This window comes from Typopeltis vanoorti, chromosome 12 (assembly GCF_054136105.1).
Source record: "Typopeltis vanoorti isolate ZY-2024b chromosome 12, IOZ_Tvanoo_1.0, whole genome shotgun sequence".
Classification (NCBI taxonomy): domain Eukaryota; kingdom Metazoa; phylum Arthropoda; class Arachnida; order Uropygi; family Thelyphonidae; genus Typopeltis; species Typopeltis vanoorti.
The window spans coordinates 22,823,198-22,850,488 of record NC_143560.1 but is presented as its reverse complement, the minus strand read 5'-3'; the positions used below and the strand labels follow the sequence as shown (position 1 = coordinate 22,850,488).

The window sequence follows — 27,291 nt, the reverse complement described above, 5'->3', positions numbered from 1 at the left end:
CTTAAAACATTTTAAAATTTGTTTTCATTATTTCACGCCCCCCCCCCCCTCAACAAAACTAACGGCCCACAGTTTGTCTGTTTTACTATCGACCACTGTATTCTATTAGATTAAATTCCATTCATTCATGAACCACTTGAATCAGTTCATTCTTTGTTGATTCTGTTGTCTATTTACATATTTAATTTACCGTCTTCACTAAAAGTTGTGCCTAAGTAGCTGATGTTTTACTTGTTCTATAGGTTCTCAATTCATGATGCAGTTGCTGATTTTCATATCAAATTTATTACACCAGTTATTCACTTTTAGTCAGGGAATCTTGCAGACTTGTGCTGGATTTATTTAAAAGTATAACATCATCTGCATCAAGTAAAGAGCTGATATTAACATCTCCAATTTTGATGTAAGGTTTAATACCACTTTCCTTCATAATGCAATCCATACAGATAATGAATAACAAAAGGGATAATGAACTCCTTGTCTGACACCTTAAACCATCTTCCAGTACTTCCTTCAATTTTAACTGCTGACTTAAACTGAAATAAAGACTAAATATCTTGGTATAATGCCCCATTGACACCATATAACTGTAGCATTTTGAATAGCTCTTCTCTTGGCACCTTGTCATATGCCTCTTACAGGCCTACAAAACTTAAATACAGATCTTTGTTATATTATCACGATTCCTCAACTATTTGTCACAAAGTGAAAATCTGATCCTGTCAGCCTCTATTTGGTCTGAATCCAGCTTGTTCTTCATGACATCCCTTCTACAATCTTTTCTTAACCATTTCCCAAGTATACCTGCGTAAATCTTATCAGGAACACTCAGTCGAGAAATACCTCTGTAATTCTCACATTCGGTTTTATTTCACTTTTTGTATATGGGTACTATGAGAGCTCTACTCCAATCATCTGGAATTCGTCCCTCTGAACTATGCTGTGCAGCCACTGCAAGACTTTTATACCTCTATACTTGATCATTTCTGGTCGAATATCATCTACTCAAGCTGCCATTCACATTTCAGGATTTTGATGGCTTTTTCTACTTCAAGTATGGATATGTATTCCTGATTGCATGCCTGGTCAGTGTTTTCTTACCACTGTGCTGTCACTGCTTGTTTCATATAGCAATTTTTCGAAGTAATCGCTCCATATATCAAGGATATCTTTTTTTTTCTCCAGTTTTCATGTCACCTTTATCATCTCTAATTCCTTTTACAGCACTCTTTCCTCCATTACTGAGTTTTTTCAACAGCTTCCAGAATATTTTCCCGCCCTCCTGATATTTATTTTTTATGTTCTTGCCAGACTTCCCATGACTTTTGTTTATGTAGTTTTACACAGTGTTTAGCTTTCTTACATTTGTCCCTGTATTCTCTAAGAGCATAAGCGGGTTTATTTCCCAAGAACTTTCGATATTATTATTATTACGTGACACCTTCAGGGAGTCCAAGGACTCATCAAGGGAGGGCTCCTACTCTACAGCTGTCCCCACCTCTCAAATCCACCAACTACATCAAACCACAACCACACCAACGCCATCTACTGCAAACCATCACTATTATTTTCACAGGTAATCACAAACATTCATGCCCATGGCAGAATTCGAACCCGCAGCCTTTTGGCTGGAGAGTGGACATGCTAACTACTCGGCCAACCAAGCTGGCATATGCTTTCTTCTTTTCCTTCACTGCCTCTTTAACCTCCTGTGTCCACCATCGAGTTCTGAATTTTCTATCCTTGCAGATAATCGCACCACATGTTTCTCTGAAAGAATCAATCAATGTTTTCTTCAGGTCTTGCCACTGAATTGCCTAGGTTTGGTTGCAATTTTCAAACTCTTTCTTTTTTTCTTGAATACTGTTTATATATTTTAGTCTACAGTTCACATCTGAGAGCTGCTCAACTTTTATTTGCTTTAAAACTATCTTACATGTTCTTTTCAATATGATATTCAATTTTATCCTGCTCATGACTAAATGGCATAATACTCTAGTGCCCTGCACCCGGGAGAAAACATTACTATCAACAATAACATAGTCAATAAGAGTTATCTTATTCCTTGCCTCCCCTCTCCATGTGAATTTGTGCACATCTTCATGTTGGAACATTGTGTTAGTAATAACTAGTCCATGTCCTGAGCAGAAACCCAACAGATTTTTGCTGTTCTTTCTGGTTCCTTGCCATTATTATTAGCTTTCACTTTTTCTCCAAACTTTCCCAAAATATTTTTGTATGTCTGACAATCATTTCCTATTCTGCTATTTACATCCCATAAGGACCAACATTTCCTTTTTCATTGTGTCAGTTGCTTTCTCTAAAGCCTCAAAAAATTCCTCCACTTCTACCTTAGTAGAACCTACTGTGGAACTATAGGCACATATAAGTCTCATTGTCCAGTTCCCCATTCTCATATTTGTCCACACCACTCTACTTGAGACTACCTGCCATTCAAGATTAGCCTTGTATTTTGTGTTGAATACTATGGCTACTCCTTCTTTTCCTTGATTGTCATTGCCTGAATATAACATTTTGTATTTATTGCTCAGAAAGATCTCACGAGTTTTGCCTTTTTTGTTTCTATCACCCCCTATTATATCGATCTGGTACTTATTCAATTCCTCAGCCAGCTCCATTTCTTTGCCATTCAGGCTTCATATGTTGATAGTACCTATCTTAAACTCTGTTGATGTTGAGTTGTGGAGTGTTTCAGGACTTGTTCCAGCCCAACTTTTTTGCTGTTCTTCCTGGTTCCTTGCCGAAAATAACAGGGGTCTTGTTTAATCGGGCTACGGCCCAACCGGCATGAAATTTTGTCACGTTGTACCATCATTTTATTTGTGGTTTAAGCCAATAAGAATACAATTTTGTTTGGCTAAATCCCAATTTGCTAGCCCATCCTCATTCGTTCAGTATCCAGGTAGATACCTAACAGGGTGCACCACAAGGTGAGGATTGCACATTAGGTCAGAAGCCCTTGTCGGTTCTCTGCATTTTTTAAAGGCTATGTGGAGGTCTCCTCTCTGCTTTGACCCTTAAGCAGCCCAATCTTCTTTATTGTAATATAAAATTGTTAAGTTTTGAGATATTTGATGTTTTGTTTAGACATTCTGTTTGCACTAACAAGTCATGTCAGTGATTATATAAATTCTTAATTGATATTTACATGGAGTGCGCATGCTCATGGAGTCTGATGGGTGATTGACAGCTGACAGAGACAGCATTCAGTATTGGAGTACTGAGAAAAACAAGTAAAGAGTTGATGGAAATTTGAGATCAGGAACTGGACAATTTCATTCTTATGAAGTTTTTAAGTTTACATGACAGTCGGGTGAATATTAATAGCAGATTCCAAAAAGGAATTTTAGAACTGTGAGTCTTTAAACTGGAAGAGCTGAGACTGTCAACAAGTATTTTGTACATAAAATATTGCAGTTGATGTACTAATTGAATTGGAAGTTTTTCCCCTTGTTAATACTATTAATTAATGATACCAAGAAATTATATACTCGGTTTAATCCTTTATCCAAATGTAAGCAAACAAAGTTTGCCCATGAAGTATTTTCAGGACTGGGGCAACAACACTTACGTAGAAGTTAATGACTTCACATCACTTGCCTTAGTATCCCATAATGCAAAGCACATATTCTTCCTGTTTTTGCAATCATAGCTTCCTCCTTAGCTCAGACATGTCATATCTTTGCAATAGATTACAATCTCGATTCTCTAACTCCATGTTTCATTTCATGCATTTGAAATTAGAGTGAATTTATTGACCCTGATTTATTCTTTTTGGCAGAAAAGCATAAAGGATAAAATGAATTCATCAGTTTTACATCAGTTTAACTAATTATATGTCATCAACATCAAATTCATCACATGTACCCTCAAGGGGTGTACGAGATATGATAGTACTACATGAAAAATTTACATCATTATTAACTTCCTATCTACAATATTCCTCCAAATCAGTCTGTTACTTGTCAGGACTCCAACATTATCAGATCTTATATTTCTCTCGTCTAAGGCACTTTGTACCGCATCAATCCACCTATATCTTGGTCTTCCTCTGAGTCGTTTTCCTGCCAACCTGGCAGAGAACAATTGCTTTGCTAATCTTTCCTCGCCCATTATGTTTAAGTGACCATTCCACCTAAGATTAGCTCTGCTAACACATTCCTGGATGCTGACAATGTCTAGTTCTTTCCTAATATCCTCGTTTTTAATATGATATTGCCATTGATGCAATCTGTTCATGCCTCTAATCTTTCTCAGGACTCTCATATTTACGGTCTCTAGTGTCTTTGGTCAAGTGTTTTACTTCTGACCCAGCTCTCAGATCCATCAGTTAAAACTGGTTTGAACACCGTCTTGTATACAGCTAATTTAGTGTTCTGACTAATTTCTCTCTTATTCCATATGAATTTATTCAATTGACTTCCTACCATACCAGCTTTCTTGATTCTGTTGTCTATTTCCATATTTAATTTACTAACCATCTTCAGTAAAAATCGTGCCTAAGTAGATGAAATGTTTTACTTGTTCCACAGGTTCCCCATTCAAAACACAGTTGACATTTTCAATGATTCTACCTATTTTCATTGTCTTTGTCTTTTTAATGCTGACCTTCATACCATATATATTATACAACAGTTATTTAATTTAGTCAGGGAAACTTGCAAACTTGTAGCGGATTTGTCATAAAGCAAAGAGCTGACATTAACATCTCCAATTCTGATATCATGTTTAATACCACTTTCCTTCATAATGTGATCCATATAGATAATGAATGACAGAGGGGATAATGTACATCCTTGTCTCACACCAGATGTAACATTAAACCATCTTCCTGTATTTCCTTCAATTCTAACTGTTGAATTGCAACTCAATTAAAGACTAAGCATTGCTGATATAATGCCCCATTGACACCATATAACAGTAGTGTATTGAATTGCTTCTCTCTTGGCACCTTGTCGTATGCCTTTTCCAGATCGATAAAACTTAAATACAGATCTTTGTTATATTCCCATGCTTTCTCAACTATTTGTCGCAAAGTGAAGATCTGATCCTGACAGCCTCTATTTGGCCTGAATCCAGCTTGTTCTTCACCAAGCTTCGCTTACACAATCCTTCTCAACCGTTTCTCAAGTATACTTACATAAATCTTACCAGGAACACTCAGTAGGGAAATACCTCTGTAATTCTCACATTCAGTTTTATTTTCCTTTTTATATATGGATACTATTAGAGCTCTACTCCAATCATCAGGAATTCGTCCCTCTGTCCAGGCCTTCTGAACTATGCAGTGCAGCCACTGTAAGACTTTTATACCACTATACTTCAGCATTTCTGGTCGAATACCATCTACTCCTGCTGCTTTTCCACATTTCAAGCCTTCGATGATTTTTATACTTCAAGTATGGATATGTATTCCTGACTGAATGCCAGTTGAGTGTTTTTTACCACTGTGCTATCACTGCTTGTTTTATTTAGCAATTTTTCGAAGTAATTACTCCATACTTCAAGGATATCTTTTTTTCTCCCATTTTCATGTCACCTTTATCATCTCTAACTCGTTTTACAGAACTCTTTCCTCTATTTCTAAGCTTCTTCAACGACCTGCAGAATATCTTACCACCTTCTTGATATTTATTTTCTATGTTCTTGCCAAAGTCCTCCCATGACTTTTGTTTAGCTAGTTTTACACAGGGTTTAGCTTTCTTACATTTGTCTCTGTATTCTCTAAGAGCACAAGCTGACTTATTTGCCAGGAACTTTTGATATGCTTTCTTCTTTTCCTTCACTGCCTCTTTAACTTCCTGTGTCCACCATGGAGTTCTAAATTTTCTATCCTTACAGACACCCTCACCACATGCCTCTCTGGCTGAATCAATTAGGGTTTTCTTGAAGGTTTGGTTCTTGTTCTCAAACTCTCATTTTTTTTTCAATAAACTTTGTGTATTTTAGTCTACAGTTCACATCTGAGAGTTGCTCAACTTTTATTTGCTTTAAAACTTTCTTACATGTTATTCTTTTCAGTATGAAATGCAATTTTATCCTGCTCAAGACTAAACAGTGATCGCTTCCAATTTCAAATCCTCAGTACGCTCTGGTGTCCTGCATCAGGGAGAAAACATCACTATCAACAATAACATAGTCAATGAGACTTTTCTTATTCCTTGCCTCCTCTCTCCATGTGAATTTGTGCACATTTTTATGTTGGAACATGGTGTTAGTAATAACCAGTCCATGTCCTGAGCAGAAATCCAACAGGTATTTGCCATTATTATTAGCTTTGCTCTTTTCTCCAAATTTTCCCAAAACATTTTTGTATGTCTAACAATCATTTCCTACTCTGCTATTTAGATCCCCAACAAGGACCAACTTTTCCTTTTTCATTATGTCAGAAGCTTTCCCTAGAGCCTTCTCCACTTCTACCTTAGTAGAGCCTTCTGTGGGACCATAGGCACAAATAAGTCTCATTGTCGAGTTCCCCATTCTGATATTTGCCTACATCACTCTACTTGAGACTGCCTGCCATTCAAGAAGATTTGCCTCATATTTAGTGTTGAATAGTATGGCTACTCCTTCTTTTCCTTGATTGTCATTTCCTGAATATAACATTTTGTATTTATTGCTCAGAAAGATCTCACCAGTTTTGGTCTTTTTTGTTTCAGTTATCCCTATTATGTTGATCTGGTACTTATCTAATTTTTCAGCTAGCTCCATTTCTTTGCCATTCAGGCTTCTTATTATGTTGATAGTACCGATCTTTAACTCTGGTGATGTTGAGTTGGAGTGTGCTTTCAGATTTGTTCCAGTAGCTGACTTTTCACTGTTCACTCTGGTTCCTTGCCAAAAACAATGGGGACCTTGTTTAACTGGGTGACGCCCCAGCCAACATGAAATTTTGTCATTTTGTACCATCATTTTCTATATTGGTTTAAGCCAATAAGAATACAATTTGTTCGGCTAAATCCCAAATTGCCAGCCCATCCTCGTTCGTTCAGTATCCAGGTAGATATCCAACAGGGTGCACCACGAGAAGATGAGGATTGGACATTAGGTCAGAAGACCTGGTCAGTTCTCCACATTTCTTGAAAGGCTATGTGGAGGTCTCATATCAATTATACAGCTTTGATCATTAAGCACCCCACTAAATATATGTTAAAATGTATATTTAGCTGAGAACTGATGTTGAAAGTTTTTTCACTTGGTTATAATATAAAATTAAAGTTGCCAAGAAAGTATATTCTTGGTAAATTTAATTTTCTGTAGAGAATTATGCCATCATATATTCGTCTTCTTCAACCTCTTGGTTCTGTCCACTGCCAGACAAAGGTCTCTCCAATGGTTTTCCAGGCCATTCAGGTTTTCAGGCTCACCCATTCATTTCACTCCTGTAAATTGTTCCAATTCATCTCTCCATCTTCTTCTCAGTCTTCCTCTTACCTTCATCCATTGATCTCCACTCTGTTGTTTTTTTAGTCCATGTTGTGCAATTGTATCTGGCAATATGGTCACCCCATCTCCATTTAGCCTGTTAATGTATTGTATGATATCCGTGACACCTGTTTGAGATCTTATACAGATATTTGTCTTCCTATCTCTTAATGTTATTTTTAGTATACTTCTCTCCAGTCAATGTTGTGTTGTTCTCAGTTTTTTTGTTTAGGGCTTCTGTTAAAGTCATGATAACATGTATGTTACTGATTGATATTCATGAATAGAACCTGACATGCAGAGTCATTATTACACAAATTAGTATTACTAGATATATACAAAAATCGTTAACAGCATGTTCTATTTTATTTCTCTGTAATATTTTACAATTACTAGACATCCGTAATGTAGAATATTTTGTCAGCAAATGTACTGGTAAAGTTTCAACTGCTGTATAAATTTATACAAATCTGCAAATAACCTGATGTTTGATCAAATAGAGGGGAATATCCAAAACAGGCCTCCTTTCTGAAGCTGTTGATGAAGGGTGGGAGAAAAAAGCTGTGGTGACCTGAACACTACCAGGTGTATAAAGAATGAATGTTTTTCGTTTTTAATTAATTGTTCATGATCATATTTGTACCTATTTCAAGCTAGGCTAGTCTCTTCTTTCTTACCACATTTGGCACAGATATCCATAGCAAGCACGCACTCTTTGCATACTATATGATATGCTTCTTTCACAGTCTTTCTTTGACATCTTGTACTAAAAAAATAAAATAAAATAAAAAACACATGCACAACATAAATAAACTTGAAGTATCTTATATAAACATCATTGTAAGTGGTGTAAAATATGCAAATTATTATAAAATGATTAAAAATTATCAATAGAACAGTACTTCACAAGTTCTTTCCTCTTCCCAACTAACCAACAAAAACAAAGTCCAAACATGCTGCTTGACAACAGTACCGATACGCTATAGGTCTTGTAACCTTTCATGAATGGGTGATATACACACACACAAACAAATACTAAGTCAAGTATCATTAGCAAGAGTAAATAAAAATAAACATACAAGCATCAGTTTTAATAAAAGAAAACTCTTGATATTAATGATTAGGGATGTTAACATAAATTTCTAGTTAGTTAATCATGACTGAGTGTTCATAGTTTGCAAGTTTTTTCTGATATACTGCATGTGAGTATTGTATTGTTTTCTTTTGTTTCAATTATGGTGGCTGCCACACCTATACCTCAAGTTCACTAATATAATGCTGTCCAATGTGCCACCATTTAAGGATTACATTTTGTACAGTATCATACAAGATTTTGTAGAATGCTAAGCTTGTAGTAGGTACACTTTTCATCAATTGAAAATGTGGCAAACAAGAAACAGGAGTGTGCATGAAATATAAACAATGGGAAATGTTGGGTGATTTTGATGTTAGTATCAAAGGTTTTAGTGGCAGCATTAGTAGTGCATTGGAAATAAGATGGCGAGTGCTAGCAAAGAGAGATGCAAGTAGCTTGAATGAGGTTGAGGAAGGGAAATGCAAATTGCTGATAGATTTAACTTTACACAGTGTGACCAAAAATGTAGTAGTTCTGAGGGATGATCCTCTGCATGTTGGTGAATGTCAAGCAATGTTAAGATGAGAGAGAGCAAGAAAGAGAGAAGAAGAAGACAGAGGTAAAGAAGAAGCATGAAAATTTAGTTGATGAGGATGTGAGAGATAATTTGAAGGACTAACCGACGTGAAGCAAAAAAAGAACAGACAAGATAAAAAAGTTATGGGAATGAGAGAACAAGGCAAAGAAAGGAAATGAGAAGTCAAGGGAATAAGGTGAAAGAGAGAGGGAGACAGGAATGAATGGAGTTGTGAGGAGAGATTCGATGATTCATGTTCTGCAAAAATTGCTTGTTTTGAGGAACAGAGTGTAACCATAAGTGAGGTGAGAATGTCAAAGAGAGTGATTGTTGATGTGCAAATTACATGAAAGGCAGAATGAACAGGATGGCAACAGTCAGTGTTAGAGAATGTTCAGAAGATACAGATATATGTTTTGCCAATGCTACTAGTTCTCATTAATGCAAAATGTTCCACAAATGCATGTCAATGCATTCATCACTAGCGTGCTAATGGGACTATCATTTATAATACCAAGAATATATTTGAAAATAAAATAGTTATTCTAAGAATGGTTCGCTCATCATTTTGTGCCAGATGTTAAGGCACAGGAGGCAAGTGCTGGACTTTGTTTAGACTTTCAACCAACATTATCAGTTTTATTAAAATATTAGGAAACTGCCATTGTCATCAAGTCATGCTCATTGAAATGCATTTACATATAAAACAGTAGTCACAGTTTTGTATTAAAAAAAGAAGCACCTTCCTTAAAGGAAATTTTGTATTACAAAAAAATAAACATTTTATGTATTTATTTTCTGTTGTTCATTTTCAGATTGCTTTAAAATCATTATCCTGTTTAAATTTCTATGGAAATCTCTTAATTATTTGCAACTTAACAATAGAGTGCAGGTTCTCAATATGCAAAATAGCCTATATTTGCTTAAATGAAAGTATATTAATAATTATAAAGTAACACATACTTAACTATTAAGAAGTGTTTGCAAAGTAAATAAAACCTGTAAGTACTGATGCTGATTGCTACAATTTTATGAAAAAACTAAAACAATACTGATTAGGCATTTAATGCCAGTCAACAATAATATAAATTTTCACTAGCTACTGTGAAACCAATCTTATTATAGGACAAACTTTTGTATGCTGTTATTTGCTTTTTGAGGTGAAAGGGCCAAAGCTGGATAACAGAAGTGGGTGGGGGAACCTCCATGTATCCCTATTAACAGGGTGCACCATATGTAAAAGTACAACCCATTAATAGGTATCTACCTAGATACTGAACAAATGAGAATGAGCTGGCAACTTGGGATTTAGCTGAACAAATAGTATTCTCAATGGCTTAAACAATATAACACGATCATACATGAGAAAATTTTATGCAGGCTGGGGAGTTGTCAAGTTAAACAAGGACCACATTATTTTTGTCAAGTAATGCTAGCCTGGTTAGCCGAGTGGATAGCATATCCGCTCTCCAGCCAAAAGGCTGCGGGGTTCAAATCCCACCGTGGGCATGGATGTTTCTGATTATTGTCTGTGGAAATACTAGTGGTAGTGGTCGGCAGTAGATGGAGTTGGTGTAGTTGCAGTCAGTTGGTGATCGAATCGTGGAGACGGAGTTGTAGAGCAGGTGCCCTCCCTCGATGAGGCCTTGGACTCCCTGGAGGTGTCAAATAATAAAATAAAAATTAGGGAGAACAGCAAAAAGTCAGCTACCGGAAAACACTTCAACTCGATATATCAGCAGAGTCCAAGATTAAGCACCATCAATGGAAAAGAAATGGATTTAGCAGAACTGGATAAATACCAGACTGACATATAAGTAACAAATACAAGATGTTATATTCAAGCAATAATAATAACTCGGAAAAAGAAGCTATAGTATACAACACTAAATACGAGGATAATCTTGAACGGCAGACAACATGAAGTATGTGCCCAATCATCAGAATTGGAAATTGAACAATAACACATTTGTACTTATGGTCAAAAATGAAGGATCTAATTAGGAAGAGGTGGAGGAATTTTGAGGCATTAGAGAAGGAAACAAACAAAGAAAAAGGTAAAGTAGGTCTATGTTGGAGATTTAAACAGTAGAGTAAGAAATTATTACCTACACGAAATATTTTGGAAAAATTCGGAGAAAAGAGCAAAGCTAATAACAATGGTAAGCACCTGCCAAATTTCTGTTCAGGACATGGACTAGTTATTACTAACACTATGCTTTAACATAAAGATGTGCACAAATTCACATACAGAGAAGATACATGAAATAAGAAGTGGTCTCACTGACTATGTTATTGTTGAAAGTGATATCTTCACACTAGCTCAGGAAACAAGACTATACAAAGGATTTGAAATAAGAGGTGATCACCATTTAGTTTTGAGTAGGATACAATTAACTATCATACTAAAAAGAAAAGCGTGTACAAAAGTTTTAAAACAAATCAAAGTTCATCAGCTTTCAGAGAGTGGACTCATGTGCAAATACATTATTCAAGAAAACAATCAGTCTGAAAACAAGAACTAAACCTTGGTTATTCAGCCTGAGAGGTATGTGATGAACTTGCTTGCAAGGCTAGAAAAATGGAAAGACTTTTTTGGTAAGCACATAGGAAATAAATATCAGGAAGATGCCAAAATATTCTGAAAGTTATTGAAAAGGAAAGGAGGAAATAAAAAAAGAATCAGAAATGATAAATGTGACATAAAAATTAAATATAAAGATATCCTACGTCTGGAGTGATCACTTTGAAAGATTGCTAAATGAAACAAGCAGTGACAGCACAGTGATAGAAAACAATCAACAGGTATGCCAATCAATAGTCGAAGTATCAAAAACCTGAAATATGGAAAGGCAGCTGGAATAGATGATATTCAACCAGGAAGGCTCATTTTTTTTTTTATGTTGCTCCCACGAAAGATTATTTGCTAACCTATAGTACATTTTGTACTTGAGAATGGGCTAAGGATTTTCTATTTTTTTATATTAATTTTATATTTTTTTTGTACAGTTGATCCTTGAACAACACAGTGGGTTTAAGGGTGCCGACACCCTGCATTGTTTGAAAATCTGTGTATAAGTTTTGGCTCCCAAACACTTAACTACTAATAACCTACTGTTGACCGGAAGCCTTACCGACAACATAAACAGTCGACTAATACATATTTTGTATGGCATGTATGTATTATATACTATATTCTTACAATAAAATTATTGTAAGAATATAGTTGGTTCAGTTATAGAATATAGTTAACCAGCCTGGCTGACCAAGTGGTTAACGTATCCACTCTCCAGCCAAAAGGCTGCAAGTTCGAATCCCACCATGGGCATGGATGTTTGTGGTTGTCTTTGGAAATGCTAGTGGCGGTCAGCGGTAGATGCTATTGGTGTAGTTGTGATCAGTTGGCGGACTGAGTTGTGGAGAGAGTTGTAGAGCAGGTGCCCTCCCTCGATGAGTCTTTGGACTCGCTGGAGGTGTCAAATAATAATAATAATAAAATAAGCTTAAGGGTCAAAGCTGTATAACTGAGAGGAGACCTCCACATAGCCTTTAAAGGAATGAGGAGTACCGACCAGGATTTCTGACCTAATGTCCAATCCTCACCTTCTCGTGGTGCACCCTATTGGGTATCTACCTGGATACTGAACGAATGAGGATGGGCTGGCAATTTGGGATTAAGCCAACCAAATTGTATTCTTATTGGCTTAAACCAATATAGAAAATGATGGTACAAAATGACAAAATTTCATGTCGGCTGGGGCGTCGCCCAGTTAAACAAGGTCCCCATTGTTTTCGGCAGGGAACCAGAGTGAACAGCGAAGAGTCAGCTACTGGAACAAATCTGAAAGTACACTCCAACTCAACATCACCAGAGTTAAAGATCGGCACTATCAACATAAGAAGCCTGAATGGCAAAGAAATGGAGCTACCTGAAGAATTAGATAAGTACAAGATCGACATAATAGGGATGACTGAAACAAAAAAGACAAAACTGGTGAGATCGTCCTGAGCAATAAGTAAAAAATGTTATATTCAGGAAATGACAATCAAGGAAAAGAAGGAGAAGCCATAGTATTCAACACAAAATACGAGGCTAATCTTCTTGAATGACAGGCAGTCTCAAGTAGAGTGATGTAGGCAAATATCAGAATGGGGAATTGAACAATGAGACTTATTTGTGCCTATGGTCCCACAAAAGGTTCTACTAAGGTAGAAGTGGAGGAATTTTTTGATGTGTAAGAAAAAGCAACTGACACAATGAAAAAGGAAAAGTTGGTCCTTGTTGAGGATCTAAATAGCAGAGTAAGAAATGATTGTCAGACATACAAAAATGTTTTGGGAAAATTTGGAGAAAAGAGCAAAGCTAATAATAATGGCAAATACCTTTCTGCTCAGGACATGGACTGGTTATTACTAACACCATGTTCCAACATACAAATGTGCACAAATTCACATGGAGAGAAGAGGCAAGGAATAAGAAAAGTCTTGTTGACTATGTTATTGTTGATAGTGATGTTTTCTACCTGATGCAGGACACCAGAGCGTACAGAGGATTTGAAATTGGAAGCGATCACTATTTAGTCTTGAGCAGGATAAAATTGAATTTCATACTGAAAAGAATAACATGTAAGAAAGTTTTAAAGCAAATAAAAGTTGAGCAGCTCTCAGATGTGTATTTTAGTCTACAGTTCTACAAAGATTATTGAAGAAAAAATGAAAGTGTTTGAGAACAGCAACCAAACCTTGGAGATTCAGTGGCAAGCCTTGAAGAAAACCCTGATTGATTCAGCCAGAGAGGCATGTGGTGAGGTTGTCTGCAAGGATAGAAAAATCAGTACTCCATGCTGGACACAGGAAGTTAAAGAGGCAGTGAAGGAAAAGAAGAAAGCATATCAAAAGTTCCATGACTTTTGTTTTTGCTTTAAGAAAGCAAAACAAAAGTCATGGGAGGACTTTGGCAAGAACACAAAAAATAAATATCAAGAAGATGGTAAGATATTCTGGAGGTTGTTGAAGAAGCTCAGAAATGGAGGAAAGAGTGCTGTAAAAGGAGTTAGAGATAATAAAGGTGACATGAAAACAGAAGAAAAAGATATCCTTGAAGTATGGAGTAATCACTTCAAAAAATTGCTAAATGAAACAAGCAGTGATAGCACAGTGGTAAAAAACACTGACCAGGCATGCAGGCAGGAATACATATCCATACTTGAAGTAGAAAAAGCCATCAAAGGCTTGAAATGTGGAAAGGCAACAGGAGTAGATGATATTCGACAAGAAATGCTGAAATATGGTGATATAAAAGTCTTGCAGTAGCTGCACTGCATAGTTCAGAAAGCCTGGACAGAGGGATGAAATCACGATGATTGGAGTAGAGCTCTCATAGTACCCATATATAAAAAGGGAAATAAAATTGAATGTGAAAATTACAGAGGTATTTTCCTGCTGAGTGTTCCTGAGAAGATATATGCAAGTATACTTGAAAAACAGGTGAGAAGAATTGTGGAAGAAAAGTTTGAAGAACAAGCTGGATTCAGGACAAATAGAGGCTGTCAGGATCAGAACTTCACTTTATGATAAATAGTTGAGAAAGCATGGGAATATAACAAAGAACTGTATTTAAGTTTTGTCGATCTGGAAAAGGCACATGACAAGGTGCCAAGAGATATTCAATACGATACAGTTATATGGTGTCAATGGGGCATTATATCAAGCAATACTTAGTCTTTATTTGAGTTGCAAGTCAGCAGTAGAATTGAAGGAAGTACAGGAAGATTGTTTAATGTTAAATCTGGTTTGAGACAAGTATGTACATTATCCCCTCTGGTATTCATTATCTATATGGATCACATTATGAAGAAAAGTGGTATTAAACATGATGTCAGCTCTTTGCTTTATGCAAACGATGTTATACTTCTAAATAAATCCGCTGCAAGTTTGCAAGATTACCTAACTAAATTGAATAACTGTTGTAATAGATATGGTATGAAGGTCAGCATTAAAAAGACAAAGACAATGAAAATAGGTAGAATTGTTGAAAATGTCAACTGTGTTGTGAACGGGGAACCTGTGGAACAAGTAAAACATTTCAGCTACTTAGGCACGATTTTTACTGAAGATGGTTGGTAAATTAAATATGGAAATAGACAACAGAATCAACATAGCTGGTTGGTAGGCAGTCAATTGAATAAATTCATATGGGATAAGAGAGAAATTAGTCGGAACACTAAATTAGTCGGAAAAGCTGTATACAAGACAGTGTTCAAACTAGTTTTAACTTATGGATCTGAGAGCTGGGTCAGAAATAAAACACTTGACCAAAGACTAGAGACCACAGATATGAGAGTCCTGAGAAAGATTAGAGGCGTGAACAGATTGCATCAATGGCAATATCATATTAAAAACGAGGATATTAGGAAAGAACTAGACATTGTCAGCATCCAGGAATGTGTTAGCAGAGCTAATCTTAGGTGGAATGGTCACTTAAACATAATGGGTGAGGAAAGATTAGCAAAGCAATTGTTCTCTGCCAGGTTGGCAGGAAAACGACTCAGAGGAAGACCAAGATATAGGTGGATTGATGCGGTACAAAGTGCCTTAGACGATAGAAATATAAGATCTGATAATGTTGGAGTCTTGACAAGTAACAGACTGATTTGGAGGAAAATTGTAGATAGATAGTTAGTAATGATGTAAATTTTTCATGTAGTACTATCATATCCTGTACACCCTTTGAGGGTACATGTCAAGAATTTGATGATGATGATGATAAAATAAGCTAGAGAAAAGAAAATGTTATTACAGAAAATCATATGGAAGTGAAAATACATTTACAGTACCGTGCTGTATTTATCGATAACGTAAGTTTACGTCATCTGCATTACGTCATTTACATCCTATTCAACTGTTTATAAGTTGAGTATGTCTGTCACTACCTACATCAATATTATTTTATATGATAACGAACACTGTAGATGTTCATACATATTACTAACACTAGACATCAAAAATGAAAAGATAATGTAAAAGAAATTATTCATATTTATTTACAGTAATAACGATTCATTAATTGATAATGAAGCAGTAGCAATATGACTGCTTTATCGTAGCCTAGTACAATCGATACAATCACTTCGCAGTAGTCTAGCTTACACTAATGAATAAATGGTTATAATTTTTTTATTTTATGCTAGTTAATTTAACTAATTAATAAGTTATTTTATGCAGTTATGATTTAATACTGCATCTTTAAGTTTGTTTACATTTCTCTAGAAATTTAAATGTACAGTCTGTAAAGTGTTTGTGTGAGTAAGTTTTGATAAATGAACTTTATTTTATAATAGATTTGTATATATTTTATGGTAGTAAATGATAAAATAGACTAGTATCTACATATATTTTATGCATTCATGCCATACCTAACTTTTTAATTTTTTCAATATTTCTAAGCTACGCGGTTTGTCTGTGAGTTTCTTCAAATTGTCGAAATCTCTAAAAAAATTTCCAATATATTTATTTAAAAAAAACTACTTATAAGTGAACCTGCATTCTTCAAGGATCAAATGTGTTACAAGTTAAGTTGTTACAAGTCTCTAGTAGGGCTTCCAGACTATGTAACACATAGTCTGGAAGCCCTACTAGAGACCAAACATGGAACTTTTTCAATCCTTTTCAGGTCTCCAATAAGCAGTGCAGTGGTCTCACACTGGGCAATGAAATTCATCTGCCACCTAAACACTATCACAAACATCCATGGCAGAATTCAAACTTGGAGCCTGCTGGATGGAGAGCAGGCACAGTAACAACTTAGCCAATGAGGCCAACTTTTACTGTATCTACACTGCATAATTCTCAAGACCTGGTCAAAGAGTTGAATTTCAGATGATGGGAGTAGTTCTCAATAGTATCCACCTTAAAAAGGAAAATAAAACAAAATGTGAGAATTAGAGGAATTTACCTACTTGGTGCTGCTAGTGTAAAACTCAATGTAGCTTGGAAATACCAAAGTGCTTTACATCGATTTTTACAGAGGTCAAGTCTCATGAGAACTGTTACAAAAATAACCTTGTTTGTCTCTATGTATATTATGTTAAATTTTAATGTAAATAACCCTATGGGAATTGATTGTATTTACTGTTTTTAACTAAAGTTTCTAGAATGTCAAAAACAAAGGCAATGCTTTGCCATCAGAAGTTTTGTATAATAGCTATGTATAAGAGCACAAGAAAGTTGTTTACGATTAAGTGTGTGAGAAAGTTGTTTGCGAGCTCTGTGCATGAACACCTTCAAAGTTAGTATCAAAGAGATCTGCTAGTTTCAGAGAAGTTTCCGCTGCCGACAAGACAAGGAAAAAGAGTGCACGGAGGAGATGAAAGAATTGGCCGGCCTTAACAAAAAAGATCAAGGAGAACTGCTGATTTCTTCAGGGTTTACAACCCTTGGTGCAAGGTCCCAAGAAGGCAAAAATAAAAGGTGGCTGAGTTGAACATCGACAGGAGAGTCCAGGTCCAGTTGCTGACAGAGGGGAGGCGAGGTCCAGTTGCTGGCAGAAGAACCGAGGTCCAGTTACTGAAGAAAGGAGAGGTGAGGTGCAGTTATCAAGAAGGGAGGCAAGCCGCAATTACTAAGAAGAGAGAGGCGAAGCACTGTTACTGAAGAGAGTCAGAGGCATTCGGCGGAAAACCAGAAGCAGTCGGACCCAGAGGATCAGACTTTACAGCGAACCCACGACAGAGGAAAAATTGAGAGAACAGCCTAAGCCAAGTGCCATACCCTATGGGAATTGATTGTATTTTCTGTTTTTAACTAAAGTTTCTAGAATGTCAAAAACAAAGGCAATGCTTTGCCATCAGAAGTTTTGTATAATAGCTATGTATAAGAGCACAAGAAAGTTGTTTACGATTAAGTGTGTGAGAAAGTTGTTTGGAAACTCTGCGCATGAACACCTTCAAAGAGTTAGTATCAAAGAGATCTGCTAGTTTCAGAGAAGTTTCCGCTGCCGACAAGACAAGGAAAAAAGAGTGCACGGAGGAGATGAAAGAATCGGTCAGCCTTAACAAAAAAGATCAAGGAGAACTGCCGATTTCTTCAGGGTTTACAACCCTTGGTGCAAGGTCCCAAGAAGGCAAAAATAAAAGGTGGCTGAGTTGAACATCGACAGGAGAGTCCAGGTCCAGTTGCTGACAGAGGGGAGGCGAGGTCCAGTTGCTGGCAGAAGAACCGAGGTCCAGTTACTGAAGAAAGGAGAGGTGAGGTGCAGTTATCAAGAAGGGAGGCAAGCCGCAATTACTAAGAAGAGAGAGGCGAAGCACTGTTACTGAAGAGAGTCAGAGGCATTCGGCGGAAAACCAGAAGCAGTCGGACCCAGAGGATCAGACTTTACAGCGAACCCACGACAGAGGAAAAATTGAGAGAACAGCCTAAGCCAAGTGCCATACCCTATGGGAATTGATTGTATTTTCTGTTTTTAACTAAAGTTTCTAGAATGTCAAAAACAAAGGCAATGCTTTGCCATCAGAAGTTTTGTATAATAGCTATGTATAAGAGCACAAGAAAGTTGTTTACGATTAAGTGTGTGAGAAAGTTGTTTGGAAACTCTGCGCATGAACACCTTCAAAGAGTTAGTATCAAAGAGATCTGCTAGTTTCAGAGAAGTTTCCGCTGCCGACAAGACAAGGAAAAAAGAGTGCACGGAGGAGATGAAAGAATCGGTCAGCCTTAACAAAAAAGATCAAGGAGAACTGCCGATTTCTTCAGGGTTTACAACCCTTGGTGCAAGGTCCCAAGAAGGCAAAAATAAAAGGTGGCTGAGTTGAACATCGACAGGAGAGTCCAGGTCCAGTTGCTGACAGAGGGGAGGCGAGGTCCAGTTGCTGGCAGAAGAACCGAGGTCCAGTTACTGAAGAAAGGAGAGGTGAGGTGCAGTTATCAAGAAGGGAGGCAAGCCGCAATTACTAAGAAGAGAGAGGCGAAGCACTGTTACTGAAGAGAGTCAGAGGCATTCGGCGGAAAACCAGAAGCAGTCGGACCCAGAGGATCAGACTTTACAGCGAACCCACGACAGAGGAAAAATTGAGAGAACAGCCTAAGCCAAGTGCCATACCCTATGGGAATTGATTGTATTTTCTGTTTTTAACTAAAGTTTCTAGAATGTCAAAAACAAAGGCAATGCTTTGCCATCAGAAGTTTTGTATAATAGCTATGTATAAGAGCACAAGAAAGTTGTTTACGATTAAGTGTGTGAGAAAGTTGTTTGGAAACTCTGCGCATGAACACCTTCAAAGAGTTAGTATCAAAGAGATCTGCTAGTTTCAGAGAAGTTTCCGCTGCCGACAAGACAAGGAAAAAAGAGTGCACGGAGGAGATGAAAGAATCGGTCAGCCTTAACAAAAAAGATCAAGGAGAACTGCCGATTTCTTCAGGGTTTACAACCCTTGGTGCAAGGTCCCGAGAAGGCAAAAATAAAAGGGGGCTGAGCTGAACATCGACAGGAGAGTCCAGGTCCGGTTACTGACAGAGGGGAGGCGAGGTCCAGTTGCTGGCAGAAGAACTGAGGTCCAGTTACTGAAGAAAGGAGAGGTGAGGTGCAGTTATCAAGAAGGGATGCAAGCCGCAATTACTAAGAAGAGAGGCAAAGCACTGTTACTGAAGAGAGCCAGAGGCAGTCGGTGGAAAACCAGAAGCAGTCGGACCCAGAGGATCAGGCTTTACAGCGAACCCACGACAGAGGAAAAATTGAGAGAACAGCCTAAGCCAAGTGCCATTCGGACGTCCTAGTGCTGCGGGAAGTCGACCAAAGCCAAAAGCTGCAGAGTGATCTTCAAGCCTGTATGCTGAAACTTCTTGCTGAACTTTTGAGTACCGGGAAGATTACAGTCCAAGATCTGCCAAATATTCCAATGAAGTGCCCCCTGAAACAAGACTCTCCGGACAGAAACCTAAGGCCTGTGATGATAGAAAAACCATAGTGACTTTGATGCAGGATCTTTGAAAGGTGTCATGACAAAGAGCCTCTGTAAGTGTATTACATCCTTTTAAGTACATTATTTTTGTAATCTAAGAGATATGTCATAGATGGACTGATAAGAAATATCTATAAGAGAGTCCTCTGATTTGTTGTTAACTGGAATATAAATTGTAAGATAACTTGCCATAGCTAGCTAATCTCTTTATGAGTAAATTAGTCTCGGCAATCTGATTTTCTTAAGCAGAGAAGTAACAGAGTAATTATATTGTATAGGCATTTAATATTGAAAAGGGAAAGTTTGTTTCTTTATACCAAAAGTATAAGGATAGGTAGAGAGAGAGAGAGTAACCTTCCTATCACTTATTTAATGTACTTTGTTTTTATTGTAAATAAAATGTGTTTTAATTATATGTCAATAGAGTGCCGCCTGATTGTTTATTTTACAATGCACTGTTCCTAAATAATGTGAACTTAAGAGTGGGAAATCAAGTAAGATAGCCAAAGTGTATAGTTAAGTGAAAATAGACCATGACTGTTTGTGTACAGTTTTACTGTGTTAGAGAAAGAGAGAGAAGTCAATCAGCTGTATTACTGAGTTTTATGTCAATTAAAAGATACTGGTGGCACAGTCTTATCAAATAAATTTTCTAGTATCCATAGGCATAAAACTTGTAGTGCGAAAGGTAGATAAAATAAGTATGCAATAGTAAGAAGGAATAGTGAGAATAAGAAAGGAATAAACATAAATAACAAGTAATAGCACACAGTTTACACTAGTAAGATTTATACAAGTATATCCGAAAGAGGCCAAGAAAGTTGTAAGACTTGGAGATAGACGGAGGTGACATTCTGATGACCTCTATTCCCAAATAGAAGTCATCAGAATAAGAGTTTCATTTTAAGACAAATAGTTCAGACATCATGGGAACATCAAGGATCTATATTTAAGTTTCATAAATCAGAAAAAAACATATGAATAAGTGCCAAAAGGAAAGATGTTCGAAATGCTACAATTATATGGTATAAATGGGACATTACATTGGGCGATACATTGTCCATATTCCAGTTGTAAATCAACAGAATTGAAGAAGACAGAAAGATGGTTTGATGTTAAATGCAGACAAGGGCACACATTACCTCCACTGTTATTCTTCATAATATATAGATCGCATTATGAAGTGGCATTAAACCAGATATCAAAACTGAAGATGTCAATTCTCAGCTCTTTACTTTATGCAGATGATGTTATACTCCTAAAGAAATCTAGTAAAAATCTGCATGCAGATTCCCTAACTAAATTGAATAACTGATGAATAGCTGTGCAACTGAGGTGCTTGGTGAAACATCCGAAAAGATTAGAGAGCAGAAGGAGGGTTGGTGGTGGAATAATAATTTACAAGAAGCAGTGACGGCTAAGAGGAAGGCAAAGCAGAAGTGGGACAAGTCGAGAGTGGAAGAGGACAGAGAGCAGTACAGAGAGAAAAAGCGAGAAGCCAAGAGAGTTGTTGCACAGGCGAAGGCCACGGCATATCAAGACCTTTATGATCAATTACAAACAAAGGAAGGACAGACAAAGATTTATCGATTGGCAAAATGTAGAAATAAGGCATCAAAGGACATCGTACATGTGAGGCAGATCAAAGACTCTGGAGGAAGGATATTAAGGAGGGTTGTGGATATAAGAAACAGATGGAGAATATACTTTGAAAGGCTTTTGAATGAAGAAAATGCAAGGACTCACAGAGAAGATGGGGGGGGGAGCCTAATGAGGGAATGGTGCAGAACATTAGTAGAGTGGAAGTGAAGGAAGCCATAAAGAGGATGAAGAATGGAAAATCGGTAGGCCCAGACAGGATCCCAGTGGAGGCATGGAAGGTATTGGGGGAAGAGGGAATTGACCTGCTGTGGAACCTGTTAATAAAAGTTTTTCAACAGGAAAATATACCTGAGGAATGGAGAGAAAGAAAGTACTCTTGTTCCCATCTAGAAGAGTAAAGGGGATGCCCAAGACTGTAAGAATTACAGAGGAATAAAATTGATGTCCCACACAATGAAAATTCTAGAGAGGTTTCTTGATGGAAGACTGAGGAAGGAGGTGGAGATTGCAAAGGAGCAATTTGGCTTCATGCCTGGTCGATCGACGACAGATGCTATCTTTAGGTTACGACAGATGATGGAAAAGTTTCAAGAGAAGCAACAGGAGCTACATCTGGTATTTATTGATCTGGAGAAAGTGTATGATAGAGTACCAAGACAAGAAGTCTGGAGGTGTCTGAGGGAGAAGAAGGTACCAGAGAAATATGTCAGGTTGGTGCAGGAGATGTACAGAAATGTGAAGACAAGAGTTCAAACCTGCCTGGGAGAGACAGAAAGTTTTCCAGTGACAGTTGGCTTGCATCAAGGGTCAGCATTAAGTCTGTTCCTGTTTAATATTGTGATGGAAATGGTGACAGAGGAGCTGAGAGAAGATGCGCCTTGGACTATGTTGTATGCAGATGACATCATGCTGTGTGCAGAATCAAGAGAAGTGGCAGCTAAACTGAAAGTTGGAGGAAAGTACTAGGAGAGAGAGAGAGAAAGAGAGAGGTATGAGACTGAGCAGAAGTAAGACAGAGTATATGTGTTGCAAAGTGGATGGCAGCCAGGAGACAGATCTGGAGCTGGAAGGAAATGTCATCAGGAAGGTCAGTGACTTTAGATAACTTAGGTTCAATAATGAAAAAGGATGGTGAGGCTGAAAAGGAAGTGGGATGCAGGATACAAGCAGGATGGAGGAATTGGAGAGAGATGGCTGGAGTGCTATGCAATAATAGGGTGCCGATCAATCTAAAAGGCAAAATCTACAGGACAGTAGTGAGACCAGCTATGATATATGCTATGGAAACTGTGGATCTTAGGAAAAGTAACATCAGCAGGATGGCGGTAACAGAGATGAGAATGCTTAGGTGGATGTACAGTGTGACTAGAAAGGATGGTCTGAGAAATGACTATGTAAGGGGAACGGTGAAAGTTACGAACTTAGGAGCAAAGATACTGGAGGCAAGGTTGAGATGGTTTGGTCATGTGATGAGGAAGGAGGAAGAGTATGTGGGAAGAAAGGTCATGCAGATGGATGTGCAGGGGAGGAAGCGCGGGCGGCTAAAGAAGAGATCGAGGGAGATGGTGGAGGAGGACTTGAGGATGAAGAACTTGGATGTGGCTACAGCCCAAGACAGGAGGTTGTGAAGGAGACTCACCACAAACAGCAACCCTACTTAAGTGGAAAAAGTTGCAGAAGAAAAAGAAGTAATAAATTTGGCATGAAAATCAGCAATAAAAAGACAGACATTGAAAACATCAACTGCAATGGAGAAAAGACAAACAAGTAAAACATTTCAGCTATTAAAGCAGAATTTTCAGTGAAGATGGTAAATTAAATATGGAAATAAACAATAGAATTAGCAAACTGGTCTGGGAGGAAGTCAACTGAATAAATTTATATGGAACAAAAGCAAAATTAGTCAAAATGCTAAACTAGCTGTATACATGACAGTGTTAAAACCAATTTTAACTTACGGATCTGAGCGCTGGATTAAAAGTAAAGCACTTGATCAAAGATTACAGACCACAGATATGAGAATTCTGAGAAAGATGGAATGAACAGATGCAAACAATGGCAATATCATATTAAAAATGAAGATCCTGGGAAAGAACTTGACATTGTTAGCAGAGTTGATCTCAGGTGGTATGGTCACTTAAACAAATTGGAGAGGAATGGCTTGAAAATAAGTTTTTTGGCAGGAAAAAGAGCCCAAGGAAGAATTAAAGTCGAGGTGGATTGATACAGTAAGCAGTGCCTTAGAAGACAAAAACATAAGATCAGATAATATTGGAGTTTTGAGAGAGAGAGAGAATTTGTATTCATTTAGAGACAAACAGTTAGTAGGAAGTTAGTAATGATGTAACATTTTCATTTAGTACTATCATAATATACTGTAACTCCCTCAGGGTACATATCAGGAATTTGATGATGACTTCTTTTTTATAAACTATTCCATTTATTTATAAAAATGAAGAAATTAAACACATTTATATGTAATTTTTTTTTGTCATTTGTGGAATCACTATGGAAAGGGAAGTAAAGTTTCATATTGCAAACTTTTCTAGTTGTTACTTGGCTAAAAGTAAAAGGTATGTGTATGTGTGGCAAAGAGTAACAGGATTTTACTTTTCTTTGACCATCCCATGATTGGTATCTTTAGAAATCTATTATAGATTACATAATTACTAATATAAATATAAAAATAAAATAAATAAAATAAAAAATATACATTAAGAAAAATAATAATAATAAAAATATAAATTCACTTGCACTATCAGCAATCACAATGCTTTCTGCTGAGTTATTCAGTATATTCAATTACCAGGTGTGGTATATATATTTTTCAAGGTCAGCTAACAATGGAAATATATTCACAAGTTTGGAATCAACTACTGTATTTTCATGGTGCAAAGAAATTATCATCATAGCTCATTCAGGAAAACCAAGGACTCAGAAGGTAACCCCCCCTTCCCTCAGAAGGGGGGGAAGTACCTTTCATACTCATGCCTAAAATACCTATCATATCTTTCTTTGAATACATTATAACCACCAAAGATATTCTTCCACCTCTTCCTATGACTCTACAGCCCAAATTAAGCCTTTGGCCTCCTGGGTTTGTTGCCTTCAAACCCTGTGTGTCCAGGACCTTACTTCTGCAACGTGGACACTACAATATGATGTTACTAACTTGACTAATGGTATTTATCCATAAGTTAAGGAGATAAAAATCCCCCCCCCTTAACTTATATCAACCTTGCCAGAAAAAAATAGCCGTTTGGCTTTTCTTCTTAGGTATTTATCCATCTTTTTCTTGGTTTTCCTTTTGGTCTTTTACCAAGAATATTAATATTTATAGTCTTCTTAAGAACACTCATTTTCTATATAAAAAACATGCCCTGGCAGCTGCAACTTTTCAAACTTGATTATACTAGATACTGTTGTAGGTTCTTTATAGAATTGATATAATTCACGGTTGTATCTGATCCTCCAGAAACCATTATTCAACGGGCCAAATATTTTTCTAAGGATTTAACTTTCAAAAGATGAAATCAAATTCTCTACCCTTGTTGTAAATATCCAGATTTCACATTCATGGGTAACAGTTGGACGAATTATTGATTTTTATATTTGTACTGGAGTCTTACAGTGAGTGATCATCTTCTGGGCTGAATACATATGAGAGAGAGAGAGAGAGAGAATAAAAAGCCTGATTATCCCTCTTCATCCAATTCTGGACTTCTACCATTTCAATTTTGTTCACTTGTAATCATTACATTACACTGTTGTTTTTATATTAATGTTTATTATAAATATTTTATATTTATATAATAATTAAATAATGATTAATACTAGGCAGAATCAGTTAACTGATTCTGCCTAGTATTAATCATTATTTTAGTTTTTGTTGATTAATTTTAGCCCTATCTCATATGCTGATTTTTCTAATTCCAAATATGTTTCTTCTGCTTTCTATTTGGTTCTTGGGATGATGTTAATGTCATATGCATATGCCACCAAAGACACGCTCAACATTTAATGGTAGCCCATTCCACACATTCACAACATGCTATGAGAAAACTTGGACCCCTATGTTTCCTAGTCACATCTTCCAGCTTTCAGGAATGACTCAGTTCTACTCCATCTGTGATATGGTGCAAAACAGTCTGTCATATGCATAACTGCACAAACTAGTTAACATCTTGGTTATCTGGTGGTAGATCTTTTCAAATGTCTCCCCATCCTTTTTTTTAACCCATATGACCATATTTCATGTGGATGAAATACTGCAAGATGTCCTGGTTGGCCGAGTGGCCACCCGACATGATTGACCAAGCGATTAGCGTATCCGCTCTCCAATCAAACGGCTGTGAGTTCGAATCCCGCTAAGCAGGAACGTTTGTGATTGTCTCTGAAAATACTAGTGGTGGTGGTGGTGGTGGCGGGTGGTAGATGGCATTGGTGTAGTTGCAGTTCGTGAATTGGTGGATTGAGTGGTGGAGACAGAGTTGCAGAGTAGGTGCCCTCCCTCAATGAGTCTTTGGACTCCCTGGAGGCGTCACATAATAATAATAATATTATTATTATTATTATTACCTTATTAACTTCAATGTTTCTAACATATGTCCTCTTCTCTATCTATTCCTCAAATTCTGAAGACCATGTTCTCTCAGTCTGTCATATGCATAATTGCACAAACCAGTTAACATCTTGGTTATCTGGTGGTAGATCTTTTAAAATGTCTCCCCATCCTTTTTAACCCATATGACCATATCTGTACACAGCAGTCCAGATATAGTCTTGTTTAACTTTTGTACAGTGGGAGAATAACTTTCTTAATCCTCTCTTCAGCACTGCAGTTATCTGAAGTGAAGACTTAACTACCTCAGCAATGACATTTCTAAACTCACTATCTACTATCGTCACGAGGTTCATCAGTCACTTGCAGATCAATGTTAAACTGACACTCATTAACATATGACCTGAGAACTAGTCCGTTCAACTGAGCCTACTCTACAGAGATTCCATATCAGGTTTATCTCTTATGACTCGTTCCAACTTAGAATCAGCAAATAACTAGATATCAAAATCTTAAACCTTCCCCAATATCACTAACATAGTAGTTAAACAAGAATCACTCAAACATAAAACATTCTGGAATACTACTGTTCATCCTCCTCTTAGACTCAGTACTGTCACATATCAGTTTGTGATATGAAGAATCATCAAAAGGTGCAAAAACTACTCAAGTTATTATTACCATTAAATTAATGAATTAAATGTCCCTTATTAGTATTATTATATAATCTCATTTTCCTTCTTTCTCGTCTTCCCTTTCTTCCCTCTCAACTTCTACCACCCTGAGACCTGATGTTCAGCTTTTTTTAGAAGCACATATTCATAGCTATGATTTGTTTGTAGTTGATTTGTGAATATTAAAAATATCTGAAGACTACTCTTTTGTTTATTTTCATGAGGGAGGAAAAAAAAGTATGCATATTTTATTTTTATTTATTTATTTTTTTGTAAGAAGATCAACATGAGAGGCTGGTCAATCTATAGTACATTAGTATTGTGGATGGAGAAGAAGAAACTTGTTCACATTTTATTTGAATTGTGGAATATATTTCCTGGGAAACACACACAATGGG

General features: G+C 36.9%; 1 protein-coding gene across 2 annotated transcripts in view; it reads right to left on the bottom strand.

Moving 5' to 3' along the window:
* Nucleotides 1-7,793: 7,793 nt before the first annotated feature.
* Nucleotides 7,794-27,291, bottom strand: part of LOC150100630 (uncharacterized protein C9orf85 homolog) — a 32,329-nt gene continuing 12,831 nt past the window's right edge. For both annotated transcript variants that reach the window (XM_090401908.1, XM_090401907.1), the window contains exon 3: nucleotides 7,794-8,212. In XM_090401908.1, coding sequence (XP_090258034.1) covers nucleotides 8,095-8,212 — 118 coding nt within the window. In that variant the 3' untranslated portion in view covers nucleotides 7,794-8,094. The remainder of the gene's footprint in view (nucleotides 8,213-27,291) is intronic.